Source organism: Microtus pennsylvanicus, chromosome 14, assembly GCF_037038515.1.
Source record: "Microtus pennsylvanicus isolate mMicPen1 chromosome 14, mMicPen1.hap1, whole genome shotgun sequence".
Classification (NCBI taxonomy): domain Eukaryota; kingdom Metazoa; phylum Chordata; class Mammalia; order Rodentia; family Cricetidae; genus Microtus; species Microtus pennsylvanicus.
In genome coordinates, this window is record NC_134592.1 from 37,076,473 (window position 1) to 37,098,564 (window position 22,092).

A 22,092-nucleotide genomic window follows, 5' to 3' on the forward strand; every position below is an offset into this window, starting at 1 on the left:
ATCATAGAAACTTATAATGCAGTTCAGTACAGAGTTAAACACAATAGTGTTTCTTTCTTTTAGTTCATGTGTACATAGAAGCATCTCCCAAGAACCATGCTTTATTCAAGTTATACTTCTCAGCAAGGGCCCTTAGACATAGTAGCAAAAAAAAAAAAATTGGGCTTAACTGTTGTTAGTAGTGAGTAGCCAAAGAGAGAGAGAGAAAAAAATAGTAAGCTGGCTTTATATGACTCTAGGCAACACTAAATGCAGAACAGCATAAAAAATATCAGAAATAGTCCTTTCTTTTCGTATCCTGAGAAAGACGCAGCAACAGATTGAGGAAAATTATTATTATTATTGAAAACTATGGCTATAAACAGCTCATATGACTTTGGATTCTATTCTGTGTTTTGGGCATGTGTGTCAGTTTATTAAAAAAGCCATTAAGGTTTTTAAAATTTCACTCTGATCCAGAAATTATTGCTTCTGCTTTTTAACTGTGTAATGGGAGTTAGAACAAGAGACCTATTCAAGTACTGAGGCAGTAAAAGGAACAAAAGCTACAACTAGTTTCCTTCCTTCAATATTTCCACTCTATATTCCTTCTTTTGTCTCTTTACAACACATTCCTTCCATCCTCTTTTTCATTCTTTTCCCCTTGAAATGCAAAACACCTGATGCTAGCATATAGTATTTCTCTCTCCTCCAAGTTGTGTGTGTGTATATATATATTTATATATTCTTCTCAGCTATACTTCAAATCCAACAATTGGTGCATTATAATAATTTCATATAACTCTTACTATGCTAAATAACCTTTTGCTTTCTCTAATGATTATTAATACAGTTTAAAATTAAGATTCATAAATGATACCTCAAAGAATGTATATGGTTTTAATTTATCAATCAATTCATAGTTACTTATATGCCATTGAAAAGTAATGAGAGTCTGATTTACCAAATTATCTAGGCTGAGAAACCAGCACGATGATAAAACCACATCCAAAATTATTCTGGCATCATATACATGTAACTATGTAAGGTTTTTCAAAGTTAATGTTTCAGACATCATCACAGATTTTTATATTTATACCTTCCTTAGTTTATTTCTAGGGACAGATTACAACACAGAAAACATATTATCTTTCTATTTTTATTATTAAGTGAAATAAAAATTGAAAGTCTTTCCTCAAGTAGATAAGAGCACATCTTGAATAACTGGTAAAGTATACTTAGGAATAAAGATTAATCCACAGAGGCGAAAGGCACAGTTGTAAGAGACAGTAAGCCATTTGTTAGGTTAACAGAAGAGGCTAAGGAAAGATTCAGCATGGTTAAAACGGTCCCCAAAGGACTCAAAATTATGTACTTAGATTCAAATGTGTGGACTTACAAAAAGAGAAAAATTCATTGTCAAAAACTCTATTACTAGATGTGGATAATTATGACCTGGATGTCCACTGGACTCACACCCACTTTCTTTAGGGTCTCTTAGGAAGTCAAATGTATTAAATAGTAATTAGGCAAAACTGAAGAAAGATTATAAAGGGTAAAGAACTGCATTTCCTTAAGTTGTGTTTTAAAGAGTAGTAACATGCTTTACCTTTGTCTCTATGCAAAGCTGTCTATATTTGAAAAATTAATTAAATAAGCCTTACTAACAATTGTAGAAAATAGATACTATCTAAATACTATACAATCTAGATACTGTCCTTAATAGAAATATGTGTCATAAAGAAGTATCGAGAAATGTTAAGTTACATATTAGGCCAAACACCTTAATCTGCTCCAGGAATATTTGTATTTAGCAAAGCCTTTTCGGGACTGAACAGTATTTTGATGAATTTTAAAATAATCCCTCACAACTATTTTATCAAGCCAAATGGTTAAGTTTTTTTATAGACATCAAAACATATAAATTTATTTTATTTTTAATTATGTGCATGCTAGTGCAGGTTCCTATCGGTCAGAAACATTGGATCCCCTGGAGTTGAAGTTACTAGTGGTTGGGAGTTGTCTAATATGGGTGCTGGGAACCAAACTCAGGTCCTCTGGAAGAGCAGTAGCAAGCGCTGCTAACCACGAGCCATACCTCCACCCTGACTTTTAATTTTTTTTGGCTCTAACTCAAAAAATAACTTTAAATTTTAGATTATTGTTTTTTAATATGACAATAATTTAGAAAATTATTAAGTGGAATTTCATATTTGATTTTGTTTTGACATAGAGTTTCTCTGTGTGACCCTGGCTATCCTGGAACTTACTCTGTAGACCAGGCTGGCCTCAAACTCAGAGTTTCACCTGCCTCTGCCTCCAAGTAATGGGATTAAAGATGTGTGCCATCACACCTGGGTCTGTATTTATTTTTTATAATATTCTCTACATATTTAATAGGACAATATCTACACTGCAGGAAAAATAATTAATAAATACTTCTGATTTATCATGGCCTTTGCACAATTCAAGGCATAAACAACCATATAAAGTCACAATCAATTTCAAGTTTAACATTCATTTACGATATCAAAATCAATTAGACTTTTAACCTTAAAACATGTTTTTTTTTTGTATGAGCTTAAGAATAATACACGAGGGAATGTAATGGCCTGTCCTGTCCCTTTAAGAGACAAGTCCCGCCCACTCCCTCACCCATCTACATCAGAGGCAGGTGGATCTTCCTCCTGCTTCTAGTCTGAGCTCCTTGCTTTTCCAACTCTCTACTGAAGAGGCAGTTTCTGTCTCTCTCCCTTCTTTCCACTTCTTCCCTTCTCCCCTTTCCCCGTCCATTTCATAACCCACTAAATAAATATCCAACCTCACTCTGAAAAAAAAAAGAATAATACTTCAAAATTTGACACTTTGCCATGCTAAGTATTTGGAATGAAATGAAACTGGCATACTTTAAATGCTCCTTAGAATCAAGGTTTTTTTCTAATCCTCTCATTTGCAATCCTGAGTATGGGGCAGAGCTTGGACTCTAAATTCCACACCAGACTAAAAGGAGGTTTTCAAAAACACCTCAGTATTTTGGATACCCCCCACCCAAAACCCTCAGTAACCAAGGGGAAATAACTCATAGGAAAGAAGACTGAAAGTTCTCCAGCTACTTACACTAAGTAAACTGTCTGAAGAGCAACATCACTTTGTATAAAACAACCTTTGTTATTATTGTGCAGATTCTCTCACTTTTCCAAATTGTTGCTACTTCCCTAAGGGCCCAGAGAATCTTGTTCAAGACTTGTTACTTAGCTTCTGGTGAAGACATTCCTCTTTACAAAATTATTTACTATTGTCAAAAATTATCTGTAGTCTCCTTCTCCCATTACCCCTATGAAGAATGTGTAAGTTTCAGACATTGGCTGTCTTCCATTATTTGTATACTCCTGTGAATGTTAATCAATATCTATGTTCTTTCTGTTTATCTCTCTGCTGTCAGTTTGTTTAAAGACACTTAAAGAGTTTTTGGGTTGGGGGAAGAATTCCTTCTATCACTATATTTTATGTACATCTAGCCGTCTGGTTAATTCTTTTTTGTAGGAAATAAATCCTGTAAGATGAAAATCATGATCCAACTCTTTGAAAATTATACCATAATGTTTTAAGAAGATTAAATTTCCTACTCATAGCTGCGTAGTGGTGATACATGCCTTTAATTCCAGCACTTGGGAGGCAGAGGCAGGTGGATCTCTGTGAGTTTGAGGTCAGCCTGGTCTGCAGAGATAGTTCCAAGGCAGCTAGGGCTGTTGCACAGATAAACCCTGTCTTGGAAAAAAAAATCTTGCTCACCATATGAATAATAAATTGGCTTTTGTATGAATTCCTTCTACTTTCAGTGATTTCATGAGAAGAAAACTTCTGTATAACTTACAAGTTCATTCATTTTTATTTTAGAGATGGATAAATTGGGGCAAAGACAAAGACAGTGGTGGAAACTATGTTTGACTACATGCTTTCAGGTCTGGCCAGAATCAGTACTTCTTCAAGTTAGTCATGTATTTGTTTTACTTTTCTCAGTTGTCTCCAAGACTTACAAGGCTTGTTTACAAGGTACTAGTGATATTAGCTATTTAATAAGTAGCAATTGATAAAAGAATACAAAAAGATTTTTAAAAGCATGTACTATGAAGAAACATCTATAATGCCACACTATACAGTGTGTTAACTGTAGGCGTAAACTCAATCCAGTTTATATTTCATCTAACAAAAATTAAGTTTGTTATGATGGTAGAAATCCTCATTTTATATTTTGTTTCCTTCTCTCTTTACCTTCTAAAATGAGTATTATAAAGAAAAAGGAGCTGTCAGAGTAAAAAAAATCCATCCTATTACCATTTAAAACTTGAGAAGGCTGGATTCTACTAGAAATTAAAACACATTTCCCCAAAATAGTGTAACAAATAGCAAACCAGTTCCTACCTCAATCCATATGTCTGTTTAACTCTTGATTCAGATAAACTATGAGGGCATTCCAACTTTCTAAGAGTTCTATGAACTTAAGAAAATAAAAACTGAATATATTATTTATATAAAATATTAGGTTTCAGGAACAATACCAGCTGACATGCCATTGAGGATAGGGAAAATCTTCCAAGGCTGCATCCATAGATCATGAGCTATAGTCAATTAATGATTGCTGAGAGAGGGAGAATAAACCTTCCAGGGGATGAATCCCTTAAATTATTATCCAACACCAAGGGGTCAGTCAGTCCTAGAACATATACACATGAACAAAACTAAATGTACTCAGCATGTTTTATATATATATTTACATATATATAATATTTATATATAAGTTTTTATGTATACATGTAACAATGAAAGTCAAAGAGCATTAACAAGGACATCTAGTTGGTTGTAGGTGGTGTGGTGTGAGGTGAATCTGGGAGGAGTTGGGGTGAATATAATCCAAATACATTGTAAGAAATCATTCAAGAATCAATAAAACATTATATGAAAACTTAAAAACAAGAGTTTATTCATGACATTTTCACACATATAGTTCAATGATAATCATCTCTCCTCATCAAGGATAATATGAACTGTTGAAAAGCAGCTTAGAATCTGGTACTATTTTAAAAGTCATCTTCATGAGAATCTTCTTGCCTTAATTATGGTGACTCCCATAAAGTCTCACATATAATGCAATTCAAAGGCAATATAAAAATGATAATAAATAATACTATATATTTATAATAGTCATCGTTTAGAAGAAGTATGTATACATAAATAACCTAAACAGAATATTTGAGAAAAAGTTTTGGGAAAAAGATTACAGAAAAACCAAACAAATAAGCTAGTTAAATCAAAGAATGAAAGTAAAGTAAATAGATGTTCACATAATCTTATTTTATTTACTTAACAATGATTAGAGAAAAGTAGTAAGGGATGGTACAAGTACTGACCATGTTAGGTCAAGTTGATAAGGAAAGTGATAACACTTGGTCTTTCAAATAAACTAAGGGGGCAAGGGAGGGAGGAAGAAAGAGAGGGAAGGAAGAAACAGAAGACAGAAAACAAAAAGACCAGAGAGACAGAAGTGGGGATGGGGTGGGGACAGTCAGAGTATGGGGGGAGAGGAGAACAGAGAGGGGAGAGGGACCAGTAGGAGAAGACCGGAGAGAGAGAGAGAGAGAGAGAGAGAGAGAGAGAGAGAGAGAGAGAGAGAGAGAGAGAGAGAGAGAGAACTTCTTATTTTCCTGCCACAAGAGTGATGGAACCACAGGCACCTCAAAACCACACCTTGCTTATGTGTTAGGACTGAACTACTCAGGGCTTTATACATGATGAGTAAACATTTTACTTACTGAGCTATATCCCCAGACTAACAATTAATCTTTCAATCAGATTCTATTTAATATATATATATATTATTTCTAGTTACTATATATAAAACACTTCATCATGTGACAAATTATCAGGCAACAAATCTGAATGAATTATTTTGAGCTAAAAGTAACTTAGTGTCTTTACTATAAATAGATAAAATAGTTATTGATTAAATCTAAATATTAGTTAATGCACAGATGTATTCAGCTGTTCAGTTTTTAAAAAGATTTATCTACTTTTAAAACTGTGTATAAGTCACATAACTATGTGCGGATATAAGCATGGGAGAGCAGGTGTCCGTAGAGTATGTGTAGGGTACCCTAGAGCTGGACTGGTATAAACTACCCAATGTAGGTTGGAGAATACAGCTCTGGTTTTCTTTAAGAGCAGTAGACACTCTTAAGTCTTCAGCATTAAGTTGTTTAATTTTTACCATATTAAAAAGTTCTATCATTAAAATTTTACAAGGATAAATGGTATATTATTTTATACTGTGTGAAATAGTACAAATAATAGCTGTAGAGAAGTTAACACAACAGAGCTAGTAAGGGCTGGGGTTTTGAGTCCCAGGTTAGGATTCAAATTTAGCTCCAAATTAAAACTCAAAATGTGTGCACGGAAGGGTAGAGGTGGATGTCAGGTTTCTTTCTCAGTCCTCACTGAGTTTGCTAGGCAGACTGGGAAACTAGCCTCAGGGATACGCCTGTCTCTGCTGCTTTCTGATAACAGACATGCCACACCACAAAGTCTGGCTTTCCACAGGGGCCGTGGACACAAACTAAGGTACTTGTGCCCAAGCTCTTGCTCTAGCCCCAATTAAAAAATTAAAAACTAGGACAAATTAATTCTGGCAAATTTACTTTAAAACTATGAGCAAGGCTATTAAAACCCAAAGAACGAACATTTTTATAATATGGTAAGCAGCTAATTAAAATAGTTTTTTTTCCCACATTCACTCAAAAAAGATAGATGCAAAGTTTTAAAACCCTGAAAAAAAACATATTCTCTCTCTCTCTCTCTCTCTCTCTCTCTCTCTCTCTCTCTCTCTCTCTCTCTCTCTCTCATTCTAAATATATGTAAACATAGGCAATTCTGGCCTTAGCTCACTGAAGATTCTAAAAGTCAATAAGGATAATTCCTAAAGAAAAAAGGCACGACTTTATACAATAAATGCTGTTTAAGGGACCTACATAATTTTTTTTCCTGCATCTTCTCAATTATGGAAGAGAATTAAGCCCTCAAAGCACTAACATTCATTGTATGAAATGATTAAAAACTTCTTTTAGAAATCTAGAGTGAACCATCTTTTCAAGAATGTAAGAAACATCTACACAAATTACTTCTGTGTTGTATGGTTTAAATGAAAATAACACTAATGCTATAGTTTAAATGTGAAATGTCTCCTATCCCAGACTCAAGTATTCAGCCACCTGGTCCCCAGCTAGCAAGTTGGCAAAACCTTTAAGAGACTGGGCTTAACTGGAAGAAATGGGTTTATTGGGGGACTAGGTCTTGAGACATAAAGGAAGCCCTTCTGGTTTGGTTTCTGCTTGTGAACAACCCAGATGTTAGCAAGCTGCTGCCACAGCTGCAGACTGTTTCCTCAGTTACACTTTCTTTATTATGCCACATCATAACACTTTGAATGGTCAGCCCCAATAAATTCTTCTTTACTGAAGTTATTTTAGACAGATATTTATCATAGCAACAAGAAAATTAATTAATACACCTGGATTAGAAGGAAATGATGTGAAAATAAAAAAGATGACTAGGGAAAAGTAATAATGTTACTTACTGAAGTGAAATCTAGGTTGTACATTTTATTGTACCCAAATGCACACTTTGTGTGAAATAAACAAACAAAAATATACTACAACAAATCAAGAAGATACTTTTGTGGATTCTAAAAAAATTGTACTAGGAGTTAATAGTAAACCCATGCTGCCAGTAAATCTATAGGAACATATAAAGAAAATAAGAACATGAGTTGCTCAGGATATTTAAAATTCTGCAATTTATAGAAGTTGCACAAATAGCATTGACATTACTTCCTGATAGAAAACACAACGGATTTAGTAAGAGAAGGAAAAATGAAGACAAAATGTTGACTGTGGTTATAAAGAAATATAACAGAAAATGGTGGACATTCCACTGAGAAGTAAAAAATTTTGATGTCAATTCTTTCAATAATTGAAAGGAGCAACTTAAACAGAGTAAGTAGAAATGTATATATTAATCAAACTTCTTTTCTGCTTATACTGCTTGCCAGCTAGTGCTGGTTTGCATTAGGGTAGGAAGACCAATTCTACAGTTTCTGAGATTCCTTGCCCACAATATCCAAGGTCAATAAAGAATTATGGTTGAAAAGATAAAAAATATAGCTATTATTTCAGCTACCCCCCAAAATGGGAATGCTACCAACCTAAATTAACATATGTTATAGTGAATTAAAAATGTATATAAATCTTAGGGATATTTGACACTAACAGACAATAAGGTATTTGAGACTGTTGTAACTCATGATAAAGACATAATATTTCTTAAGTGTTTATTGTATGCCAAAAACCCCCCAAAAGAAGTTAAGTCAATGTCTTTACTTAACCTACTTTTATAACTTATTAGTGGAGTGTATAGCATTACAAATAAGTTAGGGAATAAGTCACATTCATCAAACCACATCTACTGTTTTTTCTAAAACGACTTAAAATTTTAAAATAGGTATAGAGTAAAGGAGTCACCCTTGATCTCTAGCAGCTCAGACTGGAATGGGGCACATCATCAGGAAAGGCTTCCTAGAGGTGGACTGATTGAACAGGCCTTTTTTTGGGGGGGTGACGATGGGGGCAGTGGGGTGTTGCTTAAAGTAACTGAAATTGTTAGCCCATGATTCATTTTGAAAGCTATAAGAGGACTCAATCTATTCCTATGGACACATTTTTAAGGATGTATAATGTAGTAGGGTAATATAACTTGGCATTAGTTGGAGGAAAAAGAAGAAGCAATTGATAGATGTTAGTGGCCCTTTCAACTGGGAAATTTTAGGTATGGTTGAAAGTAAGTTTAGTCTATGAACAGGGTATAATAAAAGGAAAGGTTGATTTGGTGGGTACAGGGCACTTTCTAGAGGTCATGGAAGCTATGACTGATTTTTAAAGAGGAACGGTACAGTTACATCAACATTTTAACTTGTTAACTATGGTGAACAAGGTGAAGATGGCTTTTTTTTTTTTTTTTTTTGCAGAACAGACAATGATAGGAAGGGATCTAACCTGGAGACTAATCTACCGATTCAGACAAGAAACCCAAATACATCACTAAAGGTCGTTCTAAAGAATGAGGTACAGGTTCTGGGGGGCAGGGGGAAGAGGCAAAATCTGTTGGATTTTCATTAGTCATATGGGAGAAATAACTATCAAGTTTCTGCTCTGAATTTTCAGTAGTGTCACATATTGCCACAGTAGACACATGTGAAGACAGACTAGGAGATCAAGATGTACAGAATAGAGAAAAAAAAACAGATTTGTAGAAGAAAAAGTAATATAAGGTAAGACTTTAAGTACAAGTGAAATTCCCTTGAGTGAATGGCAAACAAATTGTTAGATGAGGCTCTGGAAGAGAATGAACCTGAGCTATACCTGAGCTATAAAGTGGAGGAGGCATTTCTGACAGACAAGTAATAGAAATTACACAAAAAAAGCAAGAAGAAAGGAACATAGACATAAGAATGTTCACCTTTACTGGAGTAATAACAGGGAGTGAACAGCTGATTGTTCTGGTTTGCCCAGGACTGAAACAATTCTTCTATGATATTCAGTATTAAAACTGAATAGTCCAATATCCTATTCAAATGGAGAAGAGTTGTTTTCTAGAGAATATTAGAAAAATAAAATGTGCAAAACATGGGTTTGAAAAGAATAGAGACATTCATCTCTGATAGTATCACTCTCCCTCAAAGGCTAAAGACAGCTTCAACCATACTTAGAACCTTCCAGTTTCTAGGGTTACTACTAAGATCTGTGAATGGCATCTTCCCCTTTCTCAATTTATTTTACCTAACTAAATTATATGTCCTTAAACTCCTCATAAGAAGAGATAGAATTCTACAGAATTATCTGGAAGGTAACAGGTTTTATGGGACATGTGTTAGAATTCAAAGGACACCTACCATGCTAGGATTTAAGTAGCTTTAAGTTGTCAAGCATTAAATAGACATATCATTAAATTCCAGTCTTTGTCTACTCAACAAGAAAGTAATGAGCTTCTAAGTTTCCAACAAACTAAACCAGCTTTACTATGGACAAATCTGGCACATTAAAGAGGGTTTTAAAGAGTTCAATCTGGACTATAAAAGCAAAATAAGTTAAATATTTATGTTTATTTTTATATGCTGTGTGTTATTCTGATATAATCAAATATTTACTTCAATTATATATTACCTTTTTATATTTTTGAGACAGCATCTTACTGTGCAACTTTGGCTGTCTTAGAACTCATTATACAGACTAGGGTGGCCTTGAACTCACAGAGATTCACTTCCCTTTGACTTCTGAGTGCTGGGACTAAAGATGTGAGCTACCACACCTGGTATATTGCTGTTTCTTAAATAGATCATAATGAAAACCATTTCTACCAGGAGACAGTACTTATTTGACTTTTGTTTAAAATAAGGAAACTCTGAAGCAGTATTTTAAAAAAATTCTTTTTTGCATGTGCATGTATGTGTGTGTACATGCCTGTGTGTGTGGTGTTGGAAGAGGGTGTGTGTGTTGGAAGAGGCTGTCAGATTCCCTGGAGCTGGAGGTACAAGTGGTCTCAATAGTCTAGTATGAATGCTTAGAATCAAACTTGTGTCCTCTGAAAGAGTAGCAAGTGCTCTTAATTGTTAGGCTATTTCTCCAGTTCTGAAATAATCTTTTAAAAAAGGAAAAACAACAAAAACAATGCTGAAAATTTTGAGTATCAGAAATTTAGAAATTAGTTCTCCCTTTTTTGGGGTATATTTTATTTATTTACTTTAAACAAAGGGGCCATGGAATCATATTTGTCAAGCAGATTTAGCCACATGAGGTTATAGACTACCTTGTTCTTTACAACTCAGGGATAGGATCTTTTGAGCAACATTTAATAATTTAATCTTAATGAATGGCATACAAGAGAGTTGTCTATACAGCTTCAAAGTCAAGTGCCATATCAGGAGTTAGACACCGTTTCTTCAGAAATAGAGGTAAAGTGAAGATGATATCATTGTAGGGAGACAATTATATTGAGCGATGGAAGGTCTGGCTACTTACATAATTCTGCTATAAAATAAACACTACAGTTTATAGTCGTCCTAAAAGAGGTTTCCATTTAAAAAGTGTTACGTGAGAACATTCCTGAAAAGTTTATTTAACGTTTATGAAACAGCTACCAGCTTTAGAATAAAGGAAACAATCATAGAAGACACCTTTTGTGCATATGAACATCATGAATATTAGATTTCTACTTTATCTTAAATTTATTGGATTGAATATTAACACAGAAATGTTTCAGAGAGATGACAGAAGGATGGCAGAGAAGAATAGAGAAACCCTATCACAAACGACAAGTGAGAAACGTACTTTATGACCATTAAGGAGGCCCACATGTCACAAACCCACATAGAGTTCAAGTTCCTGTAAGAGCCAAATGTCACAGAGCAAATGCCACTGCACACACAGGTCGCCAAAGCCAGTTCTACATTCAAACCAGAGAGTCCTTCTGCACACCTCTGTCACAGAGAAAGTTAGACCCTGATGGATGATGCAGGCTGTGATTGAAGATGATGTCAATGGTATACCCTCTCATGAGAAATGGAGAACTGCCTAGATGAAGTGGCAGAAAATGTGTTATATATTTGTTATACTGGAAATCATGCCTGTGGTATTAAGAAAAGGGCCTATGAAAAATGTAATGATGGTATGATACACACCTATGTTTTCAAAAAGTCCTTGTTGACACATAGTTAATTTGCCTTTTAGTAATTACTGTTCCAAAATGATTTTTCAAAGATTTTCATGGATGTAAATAACCAAGATCCCCAGTAAGGACATCACTTCTAAGATAAATTTGGGGGCCTAAATCTTCCATAGATATTGACATGAATATTTACTTCCAAGAAATATTTTGTACGGATTGAAGATCATGATCATAATTAAAACTCCCCCAGCTTTTGATGAGACCTCATTCATGATGATGATAGTGGCACAGTACATGGCCACCATGTTTATGCTAAAGCCATCACCATTATGTTTCAAGCATATTTGCTCATTAAAACACCAAAATGACAAAGAAAAAGTCAAATGAAGAATATAGATGGCCTTGTAGTTCAGTAATCTTTCTTATTGGGAGTTTCAAAGCTTTGTATTATTTTCATGACAGGTTTCCTGAGTTATTTAAGAGTTATCTAAATTCTCTTTGTTTTTAATATAACCAAGTTTGTGAATAATGAAGAAATTCTTTCTTGGCTGAGAAAAGTTATCTATCTGTATAAAGTCAGTTATAAGAAAAAAAGTCATTGACAATTGTCACTTAGTAAATAAAAATTAAATAGGATTGCTGTACTTTATTGTCCCAATAAATTAAACTTTATTAGGACTTTCTAAAATTTAAAATCTAAAGATGCTAATTTGTTTTTCTGCACAAATAAACTGTTATTTTAGAGAGTGTCATTTTAAAAGGAACTGCATCATGTATAATATTCTTGTGATCAGAATTATACTGACAATACTGGTCTGAAAATAATTATTGGAGTTATATAAATATGGGTAAATATGCTATGCAATAAAAACTGACATCTGAAATTTCATATGCTATTCACTTTCTTTTCTTTAGAGTTAAATTTTTTTCTTTACATCTGTTCAACTTTGCTCCTGCTTTGGAATCCAGACTTAGCCCATGATATAGTCAAAGTATGTTAGTAATATTTTGGAAATTTACTTTTCAGAAATGAGAAAATTATGTGTGCTATTGTTTAGTACAACAGAAAGGGAAAAATTAAATCCTAAGAAGACAAGAACACAGGTCTAATTTTATATTACATATTTCATAAAAGAGCATAATTCTCACAATTAATATAGTCTCTTGTACGATAAGAATCTTAAGAAAAGCACAAGTAACAGGGGAACTAAGCAATCCTACTTCTTTTTGTTTGCAAGGCTGGGTTTCTTTGTGTAGCACTGGCTGCCCTGGAACTGGCTTTGTAGACCAGCCTGACCTTGAACTCAAAGATCCACTTGTCTCTGCCTCTAGAATGCTGGGATTAAAGGCACGTCTCACCCACCACCTGAATATAATTTTTAAAGATTTTTAAAGAGGAAAGGAATCTTTAGTTTTAAATACACATGAATGAAATAATTTGCTTTTTCTCACAATTTCCCTTTCAATGGTCAATTCTGGAAGGTTTCCTATGTGTTTGGATAATGGGAAGGGATTCTCACTAACTGAATTCAAATTTTCAGTATCAGTAACAGATACATGTATGCTCAAAGTAGATTCTTTTTCTTTAGACAATTCAAGCTTAAAAATAAATTACCTGGTTCAGAGAAATTATTATGGAGGAAGGTAGCAATAACAATCAATTTGGCTATTTGTGTGTTAGCTATTTCAGTGTAATACATGAGTACTGGAAGCCAAGAAATTTTGACAAGAGTGTAGTATAGAAAATTTCCCTAAAACTGGTGGCTTTTCCCCACTGATACCCTCACCCCTTTCAGCCAACGGCAAAGAGCAAGGCAAAATAAATTAAGGCAAAAAAAAAGGGGGGTGAGTGCGAGCATGTTATTGACCATGTAAAAGGACACGTGCAAAATATACCTCAGACACACTATAGGTGGATGAGCACGACGGAAGCCGAGCCTGGTTGTGCAGTGGAGAAAAGAAAACACTGTTAAAGAGGAAATGGTAGAATATTAAGGGTCTCGGAAGGTTTACATGGCTTTATCACCAACAAATTTGGCATATAAATAAGAAAACAGCCTGACAAGGGAACATATCTCAAGACTTAAGTCATTTGAAAGAGAAACTCATAATTAAAAAACAAAGAAACATCAAAATCCACTTCCTCCTAATTTTCAAAAAAAAGTATAATTATAGAGATGATATGATATCCTTATTCATACAGGTTGTGGTATGGACTTGCTGAGAAGATGCTCAATTAGGGAGAAAGCAGAATAACAAACATTTTTTTTCCCTATGATTCCACATTGATCTTCATTGGTTTGAATATCTACTGTACATCTTTATATTATTCAGTAAAGATGACAGGAGAGCTAGTTTAAGTAATCTGATATTCCTTCTTATTTAATTTTCAGTATTAATGAACAACCCATTCTCAATACATATGTCAGCAACACCATAAAATATTATATATATCCTTTTTCCACATTTACTTTTAACCATTGTTTTTAGTCATTGATTTCTCTGTGTTTGTCTCTCCCTCCCCTATGTTTCAGATATAGAGTCTGGCTATCTGGTTCAGGCTGGGTTAGAACTGACTATGTAGCCCAGGTTGGTTTCTATATGTAGTCCTTCTTCTTTAGCCATGCTAAGACTTCAGCCGTGTGCCAGCAAATACAGCTTCACCAACTTTTAAAACAGCTATTTTATTACTGTTTCTTAATATAGTCATTTTATACCTAAAGCTATGTTTAATCTTCATGATCAAATCCGTCCCTTACTGTCACTGAGCTCCGGTGATCCTCCTGCTTCAGGCTCCTGAGTGATCAGCACTACAGTTCTGTCACTCCAGGCTGAGCTTTATGACTTGGAATTGGTGCTGCTTTGGTTTGCTCTAATTTCTTAGTTGTGATGCCAACATGATACATTTTGTTGCCTTGTCCTACATTAATTTTCACTATGCCATTGGAACTGAAACAGTTACCAATGCATTTTCTAGTCACAAGTTCTGTATGAGGTTTCAGAATACAAAATTAAGGGAATTGGAAAGGATGATAAAGTGGAAAAATCAGAAACAACCTCACTATATTTGCTATTTAATATAATTCTAGCATCTATAACAAAATATAGTAGGTATTCATCAAGCATTTATTGAATTAAAGGTCACATAAACTCTTTCCCCTATCATTAAAAAACCAATTTTTTGAACTTTTTAAGTTTATTGCCTTACTGGTTTGGGATAAAACTACCACTGTCACTTATGCTTTGAGGTAGTTTCTAAAATATGGTTAACTTTATATATTAGGAAAAGTAATACACTTTCAACTTTGTGCATTAAATTTTCCATAGCAAAATCATAGTTCTAAGAAAATCTTTGCATACTTATTCTATTTAAAACAGTTTGAGAATTTTGCCTCTTTTTTACTATTTCAAGCAGAGGTATCATTAGTGTCTTATATTAAAGTTAATTTGTTTTTGTTTGTTTTTCAGAATGGAGTTTCTCTGTGTATCCCTGGCTGTCCTGCAACTCACTTGCCTCTGCCTCCTGAGTGCTGTAGTTAGAGGTGTGCACCACCACTGCCAGGCTTAAAGACAGTTTTGAGAGCGGCAATTCCACAGTGAGCATTAAACACCCTACAGATATGAATACCTCAAATATTTTAGTCATTATAATATTTCAAAATTGTATCTTCTTATTTAAAGCATAAGATAAAATAGAGCTTTCTTATTTTCATTAAAAATAAAATTTCAGGAATAAGTTTTTCCCATTAAGAGAATTCTAATAATGTGAAAATTACTACAATTAGACCATTTTGGATAATATTCCTAAGATTAAATTACTGTTATCATTATTAAAGACTGGCCATATTTATGACTGATCATCTCCTGCAAGAGTTAGGATTTTAATATAATTACTATAAACAAGTGGTAAGCAAATGCAAATTATTAATGTAAATGCCAGCTTATCAAACAGGAGATACAGGTGGCTCAAAAAATGTTTTATGTATGAGGACTGACAGACACTAATATGTGCCTGTAGAAAGGAACTCTATATAAACATATTGTCTACTTAGTAAGGTCTACTGGCTGCTTACTCATCTAAGGACTAATGCTCCAATAGTGTGTCCCTGCTCAGTATCAGTTAATGGACTCAATGCAGACATTTTTTATATTACTAAGAGCTAAATATTAAAGTACAATTGTATTGCTTGATCGTGTCAGGGTATCTATCTCACTTGATTTAAATTTCCTTTGAAAGACATGGGATTTTAGGTGAGTACAGAGAGTCAATTCAATATGACCTAGAATGTTACCTTTACTAAGATATAATAAGGTAATAAACATAAAAATACAATGTTTACAACAAAACACTCTAAAATATTTTTTAAAAGTTTAGGAGAAAAATGAATTCCTAATACACATAGAAAAGAAGGTCTTGCTCAAAGAAGGAAGTAGAACAATGAGACATATTAATTTCTTTCTGTTTAGTTTTCACAAGTTAGTGACTAAAATTAGTAAAATGATTTTTACTTTAATAATCAGAAATGTATGTAATATAAATACATATAATATACAGGATACTTTTAAAAATAAGCTGAGATATAAGATAATTAACTTTTACTTTATTTTTATGGCAAAATAAATATAGCAGTATGAATTAGATGAAAGGCAATAATCTCAGGAGAAATAAATCCATGAGTTAGATTCATAAAAACTTTTTTGAAGTCCTAGAAAGGGAAGGTCAGAGACAAGCTATTTAGTACAACAATTTAATTTTATTGTCATATTTGTATATCCATTTTGAAAATGATTACCTTTTGAAAAGACGTATTTAGAGGAAACTATATTATAAAAATAGTTTCTAGTTTCTGGATATACGCTGCAGTACGATGTCAAGAGGCTCTATGTTGGTGTTCTCTTTCAAAAGATGTCTTGTGTAATATGGGCCTATACTCAAGTATTTACAAGATGCTAGAGTAAACCATTCTTGGAAAAGCTGCTTGCTGCTAAATTTCTTTCTACACAAAATATGACATAATTATTCCAAAGGTATCTGAGTTTAGAGAGGTCTATTAAAAATCTGAACATGTGTATCTACTGGTCAGATAATATATGACAATTAAACATTCATAATTTTCCCTGAAAACTAAAACTGAATCACCAAGTCTTTACTTTTTAGGTCCAGTCAATAATTTACAATATTGCTGACATGCTCAATAATAGGCAAAATACATAGTCAAGCGAAGAAGTGCTAAACAGATGCCAATGAAGAGGTCTTTAGAAAATTACAACATTATGGTTGCATTGATTCTGAAAAGTTCTTACTTTATATCAGGGCCCAAATTTTACTAAATCAACTGTAATATTAGTTGTGTAGCCTACTAGTTTTTTATACATCCAATTTAATCTTTATTTTTATAAACCTGAGTATGATACCACAGCTAAATAAGAAAGAAAGGGATAAGAGACAGGAAACTGAGAAGCTGGAGATGAGAGGATAAAGCAGTCAGACTGGGAATACCTGTCAGCAGAGTTTCAGGAAATGAGTGAAACCATACACTACTCTGAGAGAGTACCCTGTCACATTGACATCTTGGTGATCTCAGAGCTCCTCCAGCTTTTCATGGAGGTCCATGTAAATGTCACAACAGGAACTGGAAAGGCAACTTGTTTTCTTTTCATTTTTCCTTTTAAAACAAGTTCATAGTACTATACACTCTGACTGCCCTCGGCAAACATTTCAAAATACCGCAGATTTTTCTATAACATAAGAATATAACATTTTCAACAAACTTGTGACTTGTAAGCCAATATTTTATTTTGTTCAAACATTTTTTTTCACCAAAATAGTTAAGTATATATAATAACTACTTTTATAATGTCCTGGAGATTCATTCTAAGATTTTCTACTTGATAGCTATACAGCATAAACATGTTAAAGACCAGGAAATTTGCCTTCCCCCGCAAGCACAATTTTCAATCTAAGGCTGTATCCATATTGAAACAAGCTGACTGAACTATAAAATGAGAGTTTTATTCTTAAGCAAGTATAAAAACTTTTAAAGATACATATAACTTTTAGATTATATATATATATATATATATATAATCTCAGAACTGAACTTCAGTTACACTCACATTCACTCATACATGTAAATTTATTTATATCAGGTACTGCAGTTATAGACGGACGCTTAAGTTCAGTTCACTATCAGTTATTATTAGACTTGTATTGTATCTTGTGTCCTAATCAGTACTGTACACCACCACAGACTTACTGTCTCTTTAAGTATGATACAGCGAGGAACGCTATTGGTTCATCACTACATTCTATTGACCGAATACTGCTAAGTACCCTAATTTCTGAAACTGGCGCACATCACCATGTGCCATCCTCTACAGAGGTAACTTTTAGATGTAAAGGCTAGCTACTAAAAGCCAGTGTTAAGAAACAAAGAGCATGGCTTTTCTTAATAAAGAACACAGACATACAAACACAGGTTCATCCATGTGCATTCATGTTTGCACATACTCACAATCAACAAAAAGGCAAAACTAAGAAGGCAGAAGAATCAAGGAGGAGGAAAGAGTACAAAAATTTGTCTTTTTAAAAAAACTCTTAAGTGGAAGTGAATTGGAGCTATGGAGAAATCTGAAATGATTGAGTTAATTAGACTTTAATATAGTTAGTGAATTATATGACATCTCGGGCACTGAATTATCTTGCAGTTTGACTAATTTTAAGAGTTGTTACTGCTGTGAGGATATTTGGGATTGAGATGTAAAACAATGGTTAAGTTTAATTTTGCCTATTTTATAGTTAACAATTTTCTAATTTGTATTTATGAGAGTATCATTAAAAGTAGTCAGTGATAAAATTTTTTTTAGCTTTTCATTATGACTAAATAAATGATAAAAGTACCAAGTGCTCAATATATATCGAGCAAGTGACATTTAGACATTAACAAATAGGATCAGAAAATCAGAAACCTTAACTGTATATTAGAAGATTATGTACAAAGTGGGTAAATATTTTAATATATGTTTTTGCCTAATATTACAACAACTTTTAAAGGCTAAAAAAAAGAGAAGTACTAAGAGTGCTTTAACACTAAAAGCTGTGCATGGGGGTCCATTATACTGGCATCATAAAGCATTTCTTCTAAGTTCTTTACATGATATATATTCAATATATGTTATTAACTCACAGTAATTTTTACTATGGAATGAATTAATCTGGTAAAAACACTAAAATAAGATTCAATGCCTTTTATAAAATAGGTTAAAAGGGAGGTGACATTCTGAGAATGTATTAGTTTCTATTTAAGAGGAATTTTAGCACATAACCATTGACATCAGTCAGAGGAACGGTTTACTCTAGAGCCCCAAATCACAGGCACACGTAATGAGGCAGTTGCCCTTTCTTGTTTGTGGTGCCTTTCAAAGCTAGTTATTTGGCAGCTTGCCTTCAGCTGGTTGCTCTATGTGTAGCTGAAAACAAAACAAAAATAATATGACCCAACAGCCAATAAAAATATTAAAATAAAAAATGGGATGGTGGAAAATGGAAAAAAGCCCCCTTCCTCCCTCCACCCTCCAAAAAGGAAGAAGTGTAGGCTATAGACAAAATCTTGCCAAAAAATGTTAGAAACATATTTACTTTGAGGGATCCAACTCTACTAGCAACTCCTTTGCTTTCATCCGGCCGTCTAATTTGCTACAATGAGGGAAGATGGGTAAAAAAGACAGAATAAAGAAAAAGTGAACTTAAATTTTTTCTACACATTAGTAAGCAGTACATGCAATTCATCAATTGACTCAGGCTCCTCTTATAAGTTCAAGGAGTTAACTAACCCAGATGCTATATGACATGCTCTGTAAATAGATCTCTAGAATTCAGTTTCTGGTATGGCACTATTCCTGAGAGGAGGAAATTGGCACTTACTTTTGGTTATCTTGGGGACTTCTGATGAAGCAGTATCTGGAGTAGTGTTACATTTGCATTTAGCTTACAAAAAACAAAGAATTACAAATATACCTATGCACGTTTTCTCTTTCAGTGTTTAAATGTCTATTCTATTGTAATATCAGAAAACATCAATGGTATGACAAGAAACATGAGTGTTCTTTAAGTGGAAAGATCAGTACCAACAAGCATCATTCTTACTGGTGACATGATTCCCAATTAAACAATTATGCTGCCAATCAGAAAATTTTAATGCCAGACCAATCCAAGATATATTAACTCTTTAAAGCTTTTTCTTATTTCATCTAAAGTTTCTTAAAGAGAAAACAGGGAAATAAAGCCTGGTGTGGTGGTGTGTACATATAATACGAGTTCTAAAGAGGCTGGAGAAACCAGGGGAATCTCACCAATTGAAGGCGATACTGAGAGGTACAAGGGATTCTCTCTCTCTCTCTCTCTCTCTCTCTCTCTCTCTCTCTCTCTCTCTCTCTCTTTCTCACACTCACTCACTCACTCACTCACTCACTCACTCACTCACTCACTCACTCACTCACTCTCCTTGTAAGCAAGATTCAGACCAAGTGATTTTACACTCAGTTCCGGATTTTACTTGCAGTAGTCTCAATTCTAATCAGCACGGATCAAGTTAATTGTGAGGCTCATTCCTGTGGTGGTAGATAGCATGAGATGAATGATGACAAACCCAGGTGTTAAAGTCCTTAGGAAAATAATGTATCAGACAATATTACAAAATTTTCTTCCCTGAAAGGAGAGTATAGATTTCTATTAAGGTATCTCAGAGTACCATATATAGGTTACTGGGAAATACTGGAAAAATGAAACTCCTATTTTGATAAACAAACAAACAAACAAACAAATGCCCTTCACAAACCCCCATAACAATCAACAGCATCTTTATACACAAATATTGTATCAATAATTGAAATGAACAGTTTTTACAAATTATTCAGCATCAGCTGTTTTGGCAAAAAGATAAATAATAAATTCTTACTTTTCTTTGTGAAAGAGAATTGGAAAATTTAGAAATAACTTAAAAGAACCCCCTACAAAGAATGAATTCAGTTCCCAGCATCTACTAATTCTCTTTCCATTCTTTTACCTCAAAGACCATCAATCACCAGAGATTGTTTTCCATGTCAAATGGAAATTAACAGTACCTGGATTATAAAGATACTCTTTGCAGTTTCCTATAAAAATATAGAACATAATGACTTACACATTGCTTTCTAAAAACATTTAGAAGCTCAAGTGATTGTAATTTTTGTCTAAAAATATTAAAATTAAATTAAGTCAGACAACATGAGGTGTCTATTTCAAGGGCTTCACAGTTCTTGATTGCTGTTACTTAACAGTTTAAAGTTATTTAATAGGCATGTTAATACAGAGGGATGTAAAAAAGGTGCTTATAAAAGGATGGATGTGCATATGACTATATATTTTTCCATGTATGTTATGACAGTTTGTTTGTGACAGGATCTTGCTGTGTAGTCCAGTATGGGCTGGAACCTGCTGCACAGCCTAATCTGGTTTCCAACTTACAAACCTCCTGCCTCAACCTTCTGAATGCTAGGATTATAGGTATGTGACATGACACCCGGCTTTATGCAACAAATTTAAGCTTCTACTATATTTATAGACTAATGTTTTCTAAATTGCTTCCATTACAAATTCAGGTATGAGCACAGAAATCTGCATGTCCGGCGTTATTTGATATTGGAAGTTAATAGGGGAGATTTACATAGATTACAGGGATGGTATGTAAGCTTTTTATTTTTCTTTTATTTTTGATATTATAATTACATCATTTCTCTATTCTCTTCCTCTTCCCAACCCTCCTATATACCCTTCCTTACTCTCTTTCAAATTTATGACCTTTTTTCATTAATAAATTATCAGTGCTTGATACAATTTTATGATCACAGTCTTAGAAGTTATTATGGTAAAAGGCCTTTAGAGAATTAACACAGTTCTCAAAGAAGTGCTTTTGCAATTTAAGTTTCATGTGAATATTTTTTGTGACTCTCGAAACAGATAATAATAACTTATGAAGAAAAGAGCTCAAAGAACAGGAAAAGTGAAATTAGTAGACAGTGTGTATATGAATGTTGATGTGTGCATGGGTGTATGTGAAGGCCACAGCACAACCAGAGGTGCTGTTCTCCAGGTGTCACACACTTTTTGTGTTGAGTCAGAGTCCTCCACTGCCCTGGAGATCAGCAAATAGGGAAGTCTACCTGCCCAGCAAGCCCAGAGATCTACATGCCACTGCCACCCCAGTAATTTGACTTCAAGTGTATACAACAAAGCGCTGGCTTTTTTCTGTTTTCAAATTCGAGATCTGGAGATCAAACTGAGGTCTTTATCCTTACAAGACAAAT

The 22,092-nt window shown here is 33.8% G+C and overlaps 1 protein-coding gene across 18 annotated transcripts in view; it reads right to left on the bottom strand.

The window, feature by feature from the left end:
* Positions 1–22,092, bottom strand: part of Gphn (gephyrin) — a 342,975-nt gene that overhangs the window by 119,745 nt on the left and 201,138 nt on the right. For 7 of the 18 annotated variants that reach the window (XM_075948519.1, XM_075948520.1, XM_075948514.1 and 4 more), the window contains one exon: positions 19,388–19,444. The exons of 4 other annotated variants lie outside the window; for them this stretch is intronic. In XM_075948519.1, coding sequence (XP_075804634.1) covers positions 19,388–19,444 — 57 coding nt within the window. Of the gene's footprint in view, positions 1–13,644; positions 13,687–19,387; positions 19,445–22,092 lie in introns of all 18 variants that reach the window. 7 more of the 18 variants (XM_075948521.1, XM_075948516.1, XM_075948518.1 and 4 more) reach the window with 2 other exon arrangements.